The sequence below is a fragment of the Vigna umbellata genome, chromosome 11 (assembly GCF_029865625.1).
Source record: "Vigna umbellata cultivar VRB3 chromosome 11, Vumbellata_1.0, whole genome shotgun sequence".
NCBI classification, from domain to species: domain Eukaryota; kingdom Viridiplantae; phylum Streptophyta; class Magnoliopsida; order Fabales; family Fabaceae; genus Vigna; species Vigna umbellata.
In genome coordinates this window covers 30,603,684-30,618,980 of record NC_142175.1, presented here as the reverse complement: position 1 = coordinate 30,618,980, position 15,297 = coordinate 30,603,684, and the positions used below count along the sequence as shown (strand labels likewise).

The window sequence follows — 15,297 nt, the reverse complement described above, 5'->3', positions numbered from 1 at the left end:
TTAGAATTAGGATTTTAGAAAATAAAAAGTAAAGTTGATAAAAGTAAAAATAAAAAGGATAAATTTAGAATTTAAGAAAAAATTGGGGAGGTGGAGGGAGAAGATGGGGGGTGGTGGAGGGTCACTCCCAACAGAGTGAAGGGTCATGCTACTAAACCCAAAAGTATTCGTAGAATTGGTCTCCTGCTATTTGTAGTTCCCTTTACACTTTAGTTTCCTTTTTTGTTTTAAAAAAAAATCTTATTTCCTTTTCACTCACCATTCTTTTGCTTACTATATGTTCTTTCATGTTTTGAGTCACTCAATTTTGTGAAAATGATTTTAATACCATAAATCCAATTAAATTAAAAATAGTTATTACTTTCAAATATTGTAGTAAAATTTTGATAGGATATATCTCTTCAACAAATATTTTTTTATTTAACTTGTGGAAAATTTATTTTATGCAATAGGGTTGATTTTCATGCTCTAAAAGTACTTTTACATATGTAAGAAAAACAAATATATCTCAAAGTGCACATTTTATAATGTTAAAAAGTGTGGTTAAGAAACATTTTATTATTATTTTAGTATTTTAAAAAATACGTCTCATAACATTTTTTTTTGTATTTAAATGTTGATAATATAAAATGTATTTTGCAAATCACTCTTTAAAATGTTAAAAAAAATAATTTTGTAAAGTACTTCATAAAAAGTGTTTCCAAAAGTATATATGAAATATTAGAAAGCATCATATATATATATATATATATATAAGTATTTTGGTAAATTAAATATTAACATATATGATATATACGGATAGAAAGATTATAATACTCTATACATGTCTCATTAACATACAGATATAAAAAATATTTGTATTTGTTACTTGCCTGGATCTATTTATAATATATATTTTATCTGCAAATACAAACTTTTTTTTTACATTCCTAATTAATTATATGAATGTTGCAAATCAACAAAAAGAGATATTATTACGTAAAATTGCATAATATAATTTTTTTTTACCAGAATGTTATTAGAATCAAACTTAACCAAAAAGTTTCTATAATCTTTTTAATAATACGCAATATTGCTCTCATTTTATATGTTATTGAAATTGATTAATATCACTAATTATCACTTCCTGAATAATTATATATGCGACTTTATTTAATAATTATCGCTTCCTTATTAATCATAAAAGATAATTATCACTGAAAAAGGCCATATAAACTTTATTCATCGATAAGAATGCATAGGAATTATAGTTTTATTATATTTGATCTTAACAAAGAAAGATTTAGTCACTTGTCAACATAAAAGAAAAAATAATCATCAATGATTAGTTTCAAGAAGTTCTTCATCTTCAAGTTTTACTTTCTCAAACTTTCCACTCTATCTCTCATTTTTTTCCTTTTTATTTTAAAATAATATTATACATAAACATGTGTTTTGAAAAATTCCCCTTACAACAAAGTCTAATCTTTTTACGTTCTAAAATTTATTTTTTAAATACACTTACATCCCATAAAGTAAGACTTAATTTCCTAAACGTGTCATTTAAAAAAAGAAACAAAGAGAAATGTATTTTGTGAATAAAAGAACGTGTAAATAGCAAGAGCCTAAAATAAGCAAAATAATAGTACAAAGGTTGAAATACTATTAACAACTATGTTAAAAGACAACTACAAATGAAAAAACAACACGCTTCATAAAAAAAGTCAAACAAGGAACTTGATCATAAGTTATGAAAAAGACAACGAAAATACCAAAACAATAATTTTTCATCTTACTATTGTTGTTCCTTGAGATATTTTTAGTAAAAATAAGCAAAATAATTAAGAAAAGCTGTTTTATAAGTATACTCATATAAAGTTGACACATCACGAATAAGAGTACGCAACTTTTGTAGCTTTATTAGCTGTATAAATTTCCGAATTGATGGTTGTAAGTAATAGACACGAGAAATTAAAGTAAGATTGTGACATTACATGTTAAAACAAATAGATTATATTGTTTTGGTTTTGTTATGGGAAATTTACGCTAGTCTAAATTATAAAATTGAAAAAGAACATAGGAATATAAAAATGAAAGATTTATTTATTGTTTTTAAAATTTTAAATAGAAAGTAGTGTTAATTTCATTAGACTCAAAATTCATTAATATTATAATGTATCTCTATTTTTGTGTGCATTCATGTTTTTTAGGCTTTGTTAACTTGAATAGATTTGAAAAAAATGATTAAGAGAATTTGAAGATAATTTTTTTTTTGTTTATTTGAATGAATTTAGAGGTAAGTGAGAGTGAATTTGGAAGTAAAGTTTATAAGAATTAGTTTAGAATTCTACTGATAGGACAGAATAAAAAAATTTACTTCCAAATTCACTCTCAATTACTCCCAAATTCACTCAAATCAACAACAACAAAAATTTACTTTCAAATTCCTTTAAATCTCGTTCATCACTTTCTGCCAAATTCATTAAGTTAACAAAGACTTAGTTTCTATCTCAAGAATTCTCTAGAATCCCACAGTAGACGGAGTCAAAATTGATTCTTTATATGCACTTTGTGGTAACTGTTCCCGTAGAATCTACCGCACAATTCTGGAAACTAACACATTCGATGACAACCTACAATCACGGGAACCATTATGATGATGACCTAATTTTGCCACCCAATAATTGCCCAATTGCTTTTGAACAGCACATAAACAATTCTGACAATATGACTAAAATGATGGATGGTTCATGACGCTATTTTGATAATGTTAATCACACCATTAAATTAATCTGTTGAGCTAATCATAGCTGATTGGTGAGCTTAGAGCAAAGTGAAGAAGAACCCTTTTAACTTATTCAAGAATTAGATAAACCACTTTCCCGGAAAGGGTGGAAAAACACACAATTGATGGGAAATTTTGGACGCTTGTTGGAGGAAACCACCAACCCTTTTCAAAGAATAAGACAGTCAATTTTTTGATATTATATTAACTATCATCCTAACTGGCAAGAACTTCCATTCGTATCTTCCTCAAGTACACCAATATTGACATGAGTTATGCAACCTTTGGTCTCATTTCTCAACTGGGTAGTAACCATTTTGCTTCACTTTTTGTCCAAAATTAGAAAAGTTTAATTCTTTGGTTTTTGAAAGGAAAACTGAAGACAGTTTTATTTAGTTCAGTTTGCATGGTCGTCAGTACAAATATCTCCACAAAGAGAAACTCATTCTTTGTAGAGCCAAACAAGGTGCCAGGAGTAATCTGATGATTCATAGAAACCTGTTAAACAGCTAGAGATTATTACTGCTTTCTGCTTCTATTTACTTTGCATGATAAAGTTTAGCAGAGGACACAGAAGTAGCGTTGTTCACATGATGATATGTTCATTGAAAATTTAGTCGTTTGGAGCTAAGTGGGGGCTGTGGCAGATCATAATAATAGAAACAAAACAGACCAAGTTTCACCTGACACGTCAGTCTTGTGTTCAAGAATGTTCTGTTTTATCTAGGATAATCATAGAACAGCAATTCCATAGACAAACTTACTGTTTACCATTTTATTATGCTCAAACAGTTTCATATATACTGTAATTTTAATATGAAATCTACTAGTAAACTTTGTTTGAAAATGTATGTTTTATTTTTTTAATCACTAGTTATAGTTCAAAACGAATTTGACTCAAATATACAAGAAACAAAGCTTAGTTGTCATGCGTTGCCACCAGAAAGATCTAAAGGTGCACAGAAAAGAAAATCACAAATAGATGAGACCATCCAACCACTTTGCATTCCTAAGGCATAATCATAATCATTCCACGGCTGTTGGTCCCTCTTTATACGATACTATCCACCCTTCTACTTTTGTTCTAGTGTCATGGATGTATTTCCTTGCAGCTTGTTACCATCTTTTTATAGTGAATAGTATATTCAATGCTGATGTGCCATAAAAGGGTATAAAGCCTAGAATAAATTTTGGTTAAGTTTGACATATAAGGCAGGGAGGGACCATGGACTTGGTCAATGAAACGAAAGTATATTAGTAATTTTTATACCCGTGATTTGCTCTTGAATTTTAAGAATGCATAGAGCATTGTAGGAGTAACTATTTTATGCAAAAGACGTAGCACAAACCTCAGGTTTATAAACACTACAGATATTCATGACTGTTTCAACTTCCAACCACCCAAGGTTTTTCCTGTGTAATTGACTTGAAATTATAATGAATGTCAGAAGGTGCATTTGTGCTAGCACTAAAAGTAGACCAGTCAATTTTATATTTCACCAATGATTAGTTTTTAAGCCGGTTTGGAGAAGTATAACTCAATTATTGGTGTCCTTATTTTTGTTTTCGCTTTAAATAACCAGTCCTGATATCAACCTAGCTTAATCAATTTGAGTACAGACAAGATTAGTTGAACTCCTGGATCAAATTTTGATATTTTGCAGAGCATCAATTTGAGTACAGACAACATTGTCCCATTTTCTCTTCAGCTGCAGCAATTGCGAAATTTGAAATTTTGACTTCAGTTATGAACATAATTTTGTTATTTCAAACAATTAAGAGGAATGGAAAACAAGGTAATTGGTATTAGTGAAGCAAAATTCTTGACCAAATTATGTTCAAATTTCTAACAAACAGATTGAAAGTTCTGTACTGGACAAAACTACAATTAAACTTCTAATTTTTCAGCTTATATTTTTCTGCCCTTATTTCTGATGTCTCCTTCCATTTTTATCCAACAAAGCACACAGCATTTCCTTCATCCCAATCCTTCAGTGAGGGTAGGGAAGCAGCTCTCAGACCTTGCAAGCACAGAACCATGGATTTCTGTGATAGTCTTAGTTGGACTATTAGGTGTGGACCTTACTCTAGGAGAATCCAAACTCCTTCTAAGAATTTGTCTCATAGCAGATATCAAATGCACTGTTGGATTTGGAGGAGGCCCTGATGCCTTGAACTTTTTGCAGAAGTTCATATGCTTTGCCATTGCTTCTTCTGTGCAGACAAGCCTCTCAGACCTTACAATTTCATCCTTAACAGCCTCAGCACACAACCCACAGACCCATTTTCCATGGTACCTCTCCCTGATTCTTTCTATATAGGCTGGGGTGCACTCTTCTGTTAGTCCACAACAGTCACACACAGCAAATTCAACTTCACTTTGTGCAACTAGTATGCTAGCTGCTGATTGAGTTTCTGGTGCCGATATCACCACAGGGTCAATGATCATCGATGCAGACATTGCCAATCACCCTGCGAACAAACAATCAGCACCAAACAGGTTAATATAACATCATTTTTATCATATTTGACACAAGATAAAAAAATATTCAAGGACATGCTTCAAGAGCCATAAATACAAACGGTTTTCACATTTCACAAGACCAATAAATCTATTGGTTTTTCGTTCAACAAACACCGAAGAGCTTTCAGCCAATGAAGAAATCAAGAAGAGAGAAAAAAATCCAACCAAACCAAACTCTTTTCCCTTTTGGGCTTATGACAGAGTTTACTATTGTGCTGAATGTAAAAAAATCAAGGAAAATTATAGAACAAAACAAGGGAAACTAAACAGAAAAACACGATAAAATTGTATAAGCAACCAAATCGAAGAAGCAATTTGACAGGGATTATTACCAGCAGAAGCAGATCAAAATGAATGCAATCAATTTTTTGTATATCTTTTCTGTACTTCTGCTTGCTGGGTAGGTATTCTTCTCCTCCTCTTCTTATCTCTCTTTCTCCCACTCACCTTCCTCAATATTTTCTTCAGGGAACAATAACTCAGACATGAAAACCATTTCAGAGAAAACTTTAAAACCCCTTTTGCTTTCTTCTACCTCCAAGAAATTAAAAAAAAAGTTTTTTTTTAAAAAAAAAAACAAAACTTTGAAGAAACCCAAATCTTATGTGAGGAAACAAAGGGATTATATTTGGCTTCTGCACGGGATCTGCAGTCCTAAACTATATATGAATAGTGGGGAAGTTGGGAGAGAGAGAAAGAGAAAGGCACTTTGTAGAGAGAGAAAGAAAAGAGGTGAGAGAAAAAACATCAATGATTGAGGCTTTAAGGTTGTGGACTATGGTTTAATCCACGTCGACAAATTTTTTATTGAATGTGTGAATGTTTAGCCATTGATGATTGGATTGCCAGCTAAGCATTATGATATCGTGGCTCTCTTCTTCCCCAATTTGTGTTGCTCTCTATTTTCACAAAACCAATTATTTACGCACAAACCGTGATTAATATTCAACAAATATTTTCCATATCCATTCATTTTATTTAAAATTGATTAATATTTTATGTAAATATTATTGTTATAATATTTGGATTTCATGAATACAAATAATATCTTGTTAAAGGAAACAATAAATTTTTATGACAAAATGAAATTCATTAATTTCTTTAAAAATATTTTACTTATTATTTATCACAACAGGTTAGATAGTTAATTTGGGAAAAAATTGAACTACTTATTTATTATAAATTTCAATCAATCAATAATTTTCCTATAATTCATTTTTTAAATGTATAAAAATGTGGCATATTTCTTTGTTAAGAACTAAATAAAATTTGTTTATTGTTTTATTTTAGTCTGAAAAGGAAAATTTTAAAAATAAAATAACAAGCAACCGATATTAAAGCTAAACAAATGGTTATAATTCTGGTTAATTGGTAATTTGGTTTAAAACACTAATAAAATGTTTGCAAAATGGATTAAAATGAAAGATTCAACGGAATAAAATCAAAATTAAACATTTATAAAAAAAATGGTAAAGCTTCAAGCCAAATCCAAATGAAACTAATTATACGATTTATATTTAAAGAATATTATATATCAATCTTAATTTGAGAAAAAATAATAGAAAAAAAAAGTTTGTATGCAAAAGAGAAAAAAAGTCAAAGAGAATTAAATTTCTTTTTTTGAAGGCATGTTTTTCTCATGGGTGAAATGTTCTTCAATTACATATTTGGACAAACTCAAAAGGTTCCGTGGCAATTCAAGGTATATTAATAATTTATCATTTCTTATATTTATTAAGAAAATAGAAACTATTTTAATACGAATCCATTTAAAAATAAATAAAAGATAAATTTAGACACATAATATTATTGAATCGATTTTAATTATTTAAGGATTAAATAATAGAATTGCAAAATTTTCGTATGTCATAATATTTTTTTCCTAATTTGTGAAGCAACACCTAAGTGACACGTGAAATGTAAATGATGTTATGAAGGTACAGCTTGCACGATTACCTCATAAAGTAGCTTCTTAATTTGAATTACAGCTTGTATTATATTATATGTACCATTACCTGCCGACTCGTACTGATTAGGTCAACACACCATATATTAAATCTATAATATTAACAATTCCATTATATAAATATATAAACTTCATATTAATATATATATATATATATATATATATATATATATATATATATATATATATATGTATTAATTTATGAATAAAGATAAATGGTTAATAATCTACGTTGAAACGTAAAGAAAATATTCTAATCCAATTAATTAAAGGCACATAGAGAAGAAAAGAAATAATTTAATTGTCGTGTTTTGATGTTTTTTATTTGTGAAGTCTATTTTGTATTGGTGGGTAGATGTGAGCGAATACCTTGGAGATCACCAAAACAAATCCTCATTGGATCAAATAATATGAATTCTTTTTCGTTATTTTATGACCTTTTTAGGAGATAATAATAGCAATCGATACGACTAATTTTTAATTCAATAATAGGCACAACCATGAAGTGTATCATTTTGTATTTTTCTCAACCTTCATCATTCATCTTCCCAAGTTACTCAATTTATGTTTCTCATACTAATTACTTTAATGATGAGTTGGCATATCTTGATAATATTATTGGAGAAGATTATATGAAAAAAATTAAAAATTAATTCTAATGTGTTATTTTTAAAAAAATATTTAACATATTTTAAGAAATTAAATAAAATGAATATGTTGCTTTAACAAAATATAAGGTACAATAATGTGAAGGAGAGGAGAAAAGGAATTTAAATTTGATGAAGAAAAAAAGAAGAAAAAAAGGGAAAGAGATGGGGAATTATTCTTGTGGCTCATTATGTCAAGGTTCTCCATATATAGCGTATCTAGTGAGGTATTCTGATTCCAAAGCGTGACAACTATAAAGTCCAATAAGAACATATCCATGCACACTGATGCGGAACAAAACCCTAAGTGATGTTGGCTTTTTGTAATCCCAGAAGAGTTTGGTTTGTTGTTGTTTGAGATGATTATGGTAATAACGGGGTATGAGAGTGGGGTCAATATTGGAGAGGTCAAATTTCGATGCCTTTAATAATTCGTTGGGTTGGGTTTGTTTGCAAACGCAGTGCCTCCTACGCAACCACTTCTTTCATCGACCCCACTTTCGTTTCTCATTATTAAAGATATCAAAACCTACCAAAAACAAACGAAACAAAACTCTGTATTTCACAGAAAATGTGCTTCCGATGAGAAATATTGAAAATTTTAGGTGAATTAGAAATAAAACTTTTCTAAAATATATATTTGAATGTAATTTTTGTAAATTAAATTTAAAATTAATTTCTTAACAAACTATCACATTTTTACGTTAAAATTTATTATAGTAAAAAAATTTGTTTGTTTAACTTATTTTTTATGTCAAGTTTTTGTAGTTTGTTAACATATGTGTTTGTAATGGTAGGTAGAAAATCCGTGGTGAGAAAGAGCAATAAATGAGTGGAGCAAAGATTGAGATGGCAATGTGAGATATAATTAGAATTGCACTGACACCTCTTGTGACAATGCCTTGCACTTGGACAGTGTGACCCCTCTTTGCCCCTTCTCCCACACTGTGTTCCTATTGAGGGACAAACCCATCTTCCTATTCTGGACCTCTCCTTTTCCACTACACTCTTTCCCCAAATATACTTCCCATTCTCCTCAACATTGCATTCAATTTTTTAACATTTTTCACAACTTCACATGCTCAGGGCAACATCCCATTTCATACCCTTATAGGGCATGTGAACCCATGCGTCCTTCTTTGCATAATTTTCAGACTCACACCTCTTAGATTCATACACATTCACAAACACTCATAGATCAATTAAAATTCTTATATTAAATAAAAATAATAAAATTAATAAGAATTGAATATGATCTTAATTCTTAAATGTGAAAGCTTTTTTTGTCAGAACCCATTAAAAACACACCCAAAAACCCCAAGTAGTGGGATCCATGTGCCAAGAAGGGAGTGAGCGTCTCAGTTAGTGGAAAAAAGGTGGCTACAGGAGAGTGATCGTTCGTTTTGGGTGACGGCAATATTTAAGGACAAATTTCAAATGTTGTGCCACTTCTCTGCATGTCTTCCTTCTTCTCCAAACTGCTGAAACAATTTCCTCCTCCTTCTCTCTAAAATCTCCACCTTCTCTCTAAGAAAACCTCACCATTTCTTCTTTCGATCACCTCTCAGGCACCGCTGGAACACTCCCGGCGTCAAGAGCTTCCATTTAAACCGATCGGTTTGTGATTATGAGCTGGTGAGTTTCTTTCTCTTTAAGCACGTTCGTTCATTCTCACATGCAACTCTTTATTTCTAGTCGCCTAATGGGATAGTATAATTCTGAGTGTCCTGATTTCTCTGTTTGGTCCAGTACTCCTAAAACGGGATTGTCGAACGTTAGGTCTTTGGTAGTGGGGAGCTACATTCTGCCTCATTGAGCGTTCGGTTACGTATAGAGGTAAGGGAAGCTTATATAATTTGATTAAAGTCTTGTTTGAACGTTGATATGTTTGCATGATACGTTGTTTGATTATTTGATGAGTATGAGATATGTGTTGGACGTGTAGATGGATGAATGATGCATGTGGTGAATTGAGTTGAGATAGGGATTGATCGTCAACTGTAGTATTCTGAGTAAAGGTGGTAATATGGTCGAGCGTCCGTCTATATTAGGTTCTCTTATATAAGGACTTGCGGTAATAACGATTGTGTTATAATATTAGAAATGTATGAATGAGTGTTCGGTCTAAGTGTAGTTCTTCTTTAGACTTCCTAAACAATTTAGTTAATGTGTTATATACTACGTAAGGTCGTAGATGTTATCGTTCTTTTTCATTCAGAATAAGTGGTATCAGAGCCTAGCCTCTTCTAGTACGGTGTGGTTCGAGGACGAACCATGCGGAAGTTGGTCCCGGGCACTGACCAAGGTAGGGAGTGATCGCCGGTGCAAAAGGCACGAAGTGCAAGGGGCACAAACAAGGAGCGGCTCCTGGTAGGCTTCCAGTGGAAGGGACACATGGATGAATCGAACATCACCGGAATGAGAGAGATCTAGAGAATGTATAGGTATGGGACTATACAGTTGAAGGATAGCTTAAAGGGATTGATTTGGCTACTCATATCACCAAAATGCATTTGCTTTTCGGTAGCATAATCCATAAGAACTCCATAGTTAAATGTGCTTAGCCTAAAGTAATTTAGGAATGTGTGACCTTCTGAGATGAGTTTGCTCAGAGAATGAGCATGGCAAATGGGAAATATGTGTAGTTAATTAATGGTGAAATTGAGGAATGGAAAGTAATTTATTATTGATAACATCATGCCTTACGCTACACACTTATCATGAGTATGCTTAGTTTATTCATCGCATCAAAATGAAAGTGAATAAACCAAAAGTATCCAATATTTTATTCTTTTGCCATTTATCAACAACACATATGAAGATTGTAGAAAAGGGTTTTGGTCAATCATTTTTATAACAATGATTTTGTTGAGATAATAATAGTAATAGTAGTAATAATAATAATTCAAGTGGTGTAAGTGATAGGAAGGAACAATGGTGTTACGTCACAGAAGATAAGAGATGAAAGAGAATCGGTTCTTTTCGCTATCCAACTCGTAACTAAATAATAGTGTTTTTCTTTATCAAAATTATTAAAACCCTTTGTAAAAATAATGAAAAGTAATACATGAGGGCAGACCAAAATATAACATTGATTATTTTCCCATATATAAATACGATTGGTATCCATTTAATTCGAATCAAATCTTATTTTACCCTTAGATCTACCCACTTTTCTTAATTATATCAAAATCGAATATAACTATAATATATTATATCGTAATGTATTATTTTACCCTTAGATCTTTTGGATGAATTACGTATGAATATTACATTTTAGTTAATTATGCACTCCACATGAAATCATATTTTACAATGACTAAATATTTTATAATTTAATTAAAAATAAAAGATAAATTTTTATAATAATTTAGATTAAAAAAACATGTTTAATTATTATTTTGAAAGTAATATTTAAAGTGATATATAATTTATATACAGTGTATAATAAATATGATATTTGTTTTCATATATATATATATATATATTAGTGATTGATTGGTGACATGGTGAGATGGTATGGTCCAGAAAGCTTGTTATGGAAGCTATGTATGCGTTGCGTTACACAAACTGACAGACTCATTCTTTAAGCAATGCAATTGTCTCTCTATATTTCTTTGTTCTTTTCACTTTTGTCTTCCATCTCTTCTCTATTTGGACAAAAAAAGCCAAAACTTATTATTTATGCTTTTCCATTCTCATTAATATAAAATACCGCCATATCCAACAATAATTTATGAAATTCGAATATTTGTGTTTATTTTGATTAAATAATTCATAGACAAAAAAATAAATTTCAATTTCATTTCATATATAAACTCAAAAAACATTCATATAATTGCATGAAAAAGAAGGGTACCCTTAAAAGTTATTGGATTTTTGAGACATTATTGTACTTTTATCTTTCATGTATCATAATCGTATCATTTTAGTATCGTGTGTTTTAATAAAGTTGATTGAGCTTTTTAATATAAGAAATGTGGGACTTTGTATAACTATAATGTCTAAAAACTCCAATTATGGATAGAGTTTAAACTATAAGCTTAAAACTATATATTACCTAAATACTTAAATTATTATTATTTTAAAAAAAGTGTACTTTGGACACATTTGTTTGAATTTCTTTTATATATATATATATATATATATATATATATATATATATATATATATATATATATATATATATATATATATATATATATAAAAGTACATTTTTAACATAAATATATTTATCATTTTGAGTGTAGGAATCGAGGTCAATAGTTGTTGGTGGTTCAAATGTTGACTTTCACGACATTCCATTTTATTTGAATGTTACTTGCATAAAGTATTATGATGTCAAAGTTAGTAATGTGTATTAAATGTCATCACTATCTCTTTATGTCAAATATGTATTTATAAATTTCAGCATGATTTTTGGATTAATGACGATCTAATTAAGATCCAATTGATAATAATCATACTTTGTCTTAAATTAATCTGTGTTAATGGTAATATCTCTATAAACTGATTGTTTGATTAGTTGATCGCATTCGTTCTAGAAATAATGTTTGGTCAAATTTCTCACATGGTTAGCCTTTTCCAATTCAAAATTGACCAAAGGATCATATGATACACTTATTATATTACTTTAATGTTTATTTATTTTGATTTTAAAAAGCTTAAAATAACTTAATTTAACAAGTTATTTGGAATAACTTATTAAAATAAATTGATCCATAAACTTTATGTGAAAATATAAATGATAATATATTGGGCCTGCACTTTGCAGCCCAACCTATTTTTCCTTCTCCTTTTTATTGATTGTATCGTAACTCTATTCACTAACTTTTCAATATACTTTATTCTTTTTTGGATTCTTCCTCTCTGGACGCACCTCTCTTCTCTCTATCTTTTTCTTTGTTATCTCTGTCACTGTGTTGTGCTTTTCTCTCGCTGCGTCTTCCCTTCGAAGGTTCTTTGGTTGCTTCCTCTCTTCAAGAGTAGCGCGCTTTACTGCTACTTCTATACAAGGTAGATCTTCACCCTTCTTCTCCTCATGGTTTGTATCATTAATCTATTGAATGTTCTCTGCACCATTGATTTTGTTCATTATCTTGATATGGTATCAAAGCTCTTCTTTTGAAGAGCTCTGCTGCGTAACTCTGCTTCTTTTCTCCCCTTCTTGTTTTCCCCGTCTTTTCTTGTTCTTGCCTCAGTCATGGTCGAAGACAGCTTCGCACACAGTTATCTGTACCTTCACCCCGGCGAGAATCCGGCCACTACCCTTGTTTCACCGGTTCTCGACGATACCAATTATCACTCTTGGAGCCGCTCCATGTTAACTGCACTCAGCGCAAAAAAGCAAGATCGAATTCGTTCTTGGCAACGTTCGTCCACCTGAAAAGGACAAGCCGGAGCATGCCACCTGGACTCGCGAAAACAACATGGTTGTCTCATGGATCGTTTATTTTGTTTCCATCTCCATCAGACAAATGAATAAAGCCTCGAAGATCTGGAATGACCTAAAGAACCGATTTTCTCAAGGAAGTCTTCCATGAGCGCACGAAACACATTGAAATAGACTTCCATGTTGTCAGGGACAAGCTCAACAAGGGTCTTCTCAAGCTGCTTCCCATTTCTACTACTGAACAAGCGGCTGACCTCTTCACTAAACCTCTTGCTCATGCTGTTTTTATGTATTTGTATTCCAAGCTGGGAATGACTAACATATACTCTCAGCTTGAGGGGGGATGATAATATATTGGGCTTGCACTTTGCAGCCCAGCCCATTTTTCCTTCTCCTTTTTATTGATTGTATCGGAACTCTATTAACTAACTTTTCAATATACTTTACTCTTTTCTAGATTCTTCCTCTCTGGACGCACCTCTCTTCTCTCTATCTTTTTCTTTGTAATTTCTGTCACTGTGCTGTGCTTTTCTCTCGCTGCGTCTTCCCTTCGAAGGATCTTTGGTTGCTTCCTCTCTTCAAGAGTGGTGTGTTTTACTGCTACTTCTCTACAAGGTACGATCTTCACCCTTCTTCTCCTCATGGTCTGTATCATCAATCTATTGAATGTTCTCTGCACAATTGATTCTGTTTATCTTGATAATAAATTCATAAAAATAATCATGATTTGAAATTTAATAGTGAAACAAAGATATAGAATACATAAATCAATAATGAACACACACAGACAAAAATTTTAATACAAAAAAAAAGTTCACATCATAAAACATCCACAGTCACTAATATAGACCACAAAAATACTCTTCAAAACACGTTATGCATGATAATAAAAAAAAATAAAAGAAGAAATTAAATAATAAAAAAGAAATTGTGAATTCTAATTTAAACAATTTTCCATTAGATGCTTAAAATCCAATATAAATAAATTTCAATTATTTACAAAAATCTCGCTCTACACAGAATAATTTTGCACTAAAGTTAACTCTTTGAACTAAATTTTTTTTTACATCTTATTTTAACCTTCTCAAAATATTCTGAGAAAATCTATCCCTCCTAGTATAAATTTTGATTTAAGAAAGAAGTATAAGAAGGAAGAGGATGAAGTTTAAAATTATTTTAATGATAATATCTAATCTATATGAATGATTTGACGTAAGAATTGCAAAATGGGACCTAAGTGATTGTCAAGTGGGTGATTTTTGTATTAATTGTGATGAAGAAGAAATGAATCACATGGAAGATGTTAACAATGGTGACAGTACGAGTGAAAGCTACTCTTTCCTTCATGTTTCTCATAAAATTATCTCCACTTCACCAAAACATATATAATAAGAACAATTTCTTGATTTTGTCTTTTTATTTTCTTTTTTCATTTTCTCCTTCCAAAATTTGAAAGCATTAAATGGACGGTACATCATTACTTAATGCTATACATATCTATAGTAATATATGGAACGTACTTCATTTTTCTTTTCTTTTAAATACTATGATAACTTCGCATTAATTATGAAAGAGTTTAGTATGTGTACGTACATACAAAAAACTACGTAGTTGAGACATTGTTTTCCATATTTAAAATCAGTTTAAGAATCCGATGTTAACATCTTCTACTTCCTTTGAATTTCTGCAATACTATATACACCCATCATTCCTCCTATTTTATTTTATTTTTTCAAAATAATTTTATTTCATAAAATTATCTAAATAGACTCATTTCCATTCTAACTCTCAAATTAAACTTATTTATTATTCACTTTAAAAATTAGAGGGGTTGAGTTTACTTTGATAAAAAAAAATGAAAATTTTCCACTATTTCTTTTTCACGGTTTTAATATCAGTTCTAAAACAATATTTTTATAATTATAAATGAAAGTGTAAATTTAAGTCTAAAAATAAAAATTATATAAGTATAAAATATCATAAATTTATTACATGAAAGTTTTA

The 15,297-nt window shown here is 30.3% G+C and overlaps 1 protein-coding gene across 1 annotated transcript; it reads right to left on the bottom strand.

Moving 5' to 3' along the window:
• Positions 1-4,546: 4,546 nt before the first annotated feature.
• LOC124847217 (uncharacterized) lies at positions 4,547-6,023 on the bottom strand. The gene is made up of 2 exons (XM_047324656.2): positions 5,621-6,023; positions 4,547-5,236 (listed from the first exon to the last, which is right to left on the bottom strand). Exon 2 carries the CDS (start codon positions 5,223-5,225, stop codon positions 4,743-4,745), a length of 483 nt encoding a protein of 160 aa, XP_047180612.1. The 5' UTR covers positions 5,226-5,236; positions 5,621-6,023; the 3' UTR covers positions 4,547-4,742.
• Positions 6,024-15,297: the final 9,274 nt, after the last annotated feature.

Excerpts from the sequence above, each read along its gene's own strand:
- LOC124847217 (XM_047324656.2), bottom strand. The coding sequence starts at position 5,225 with ATGTCTGCATCGATGATCATTGACCCTGTGGTGATATCGGCACCAGAA.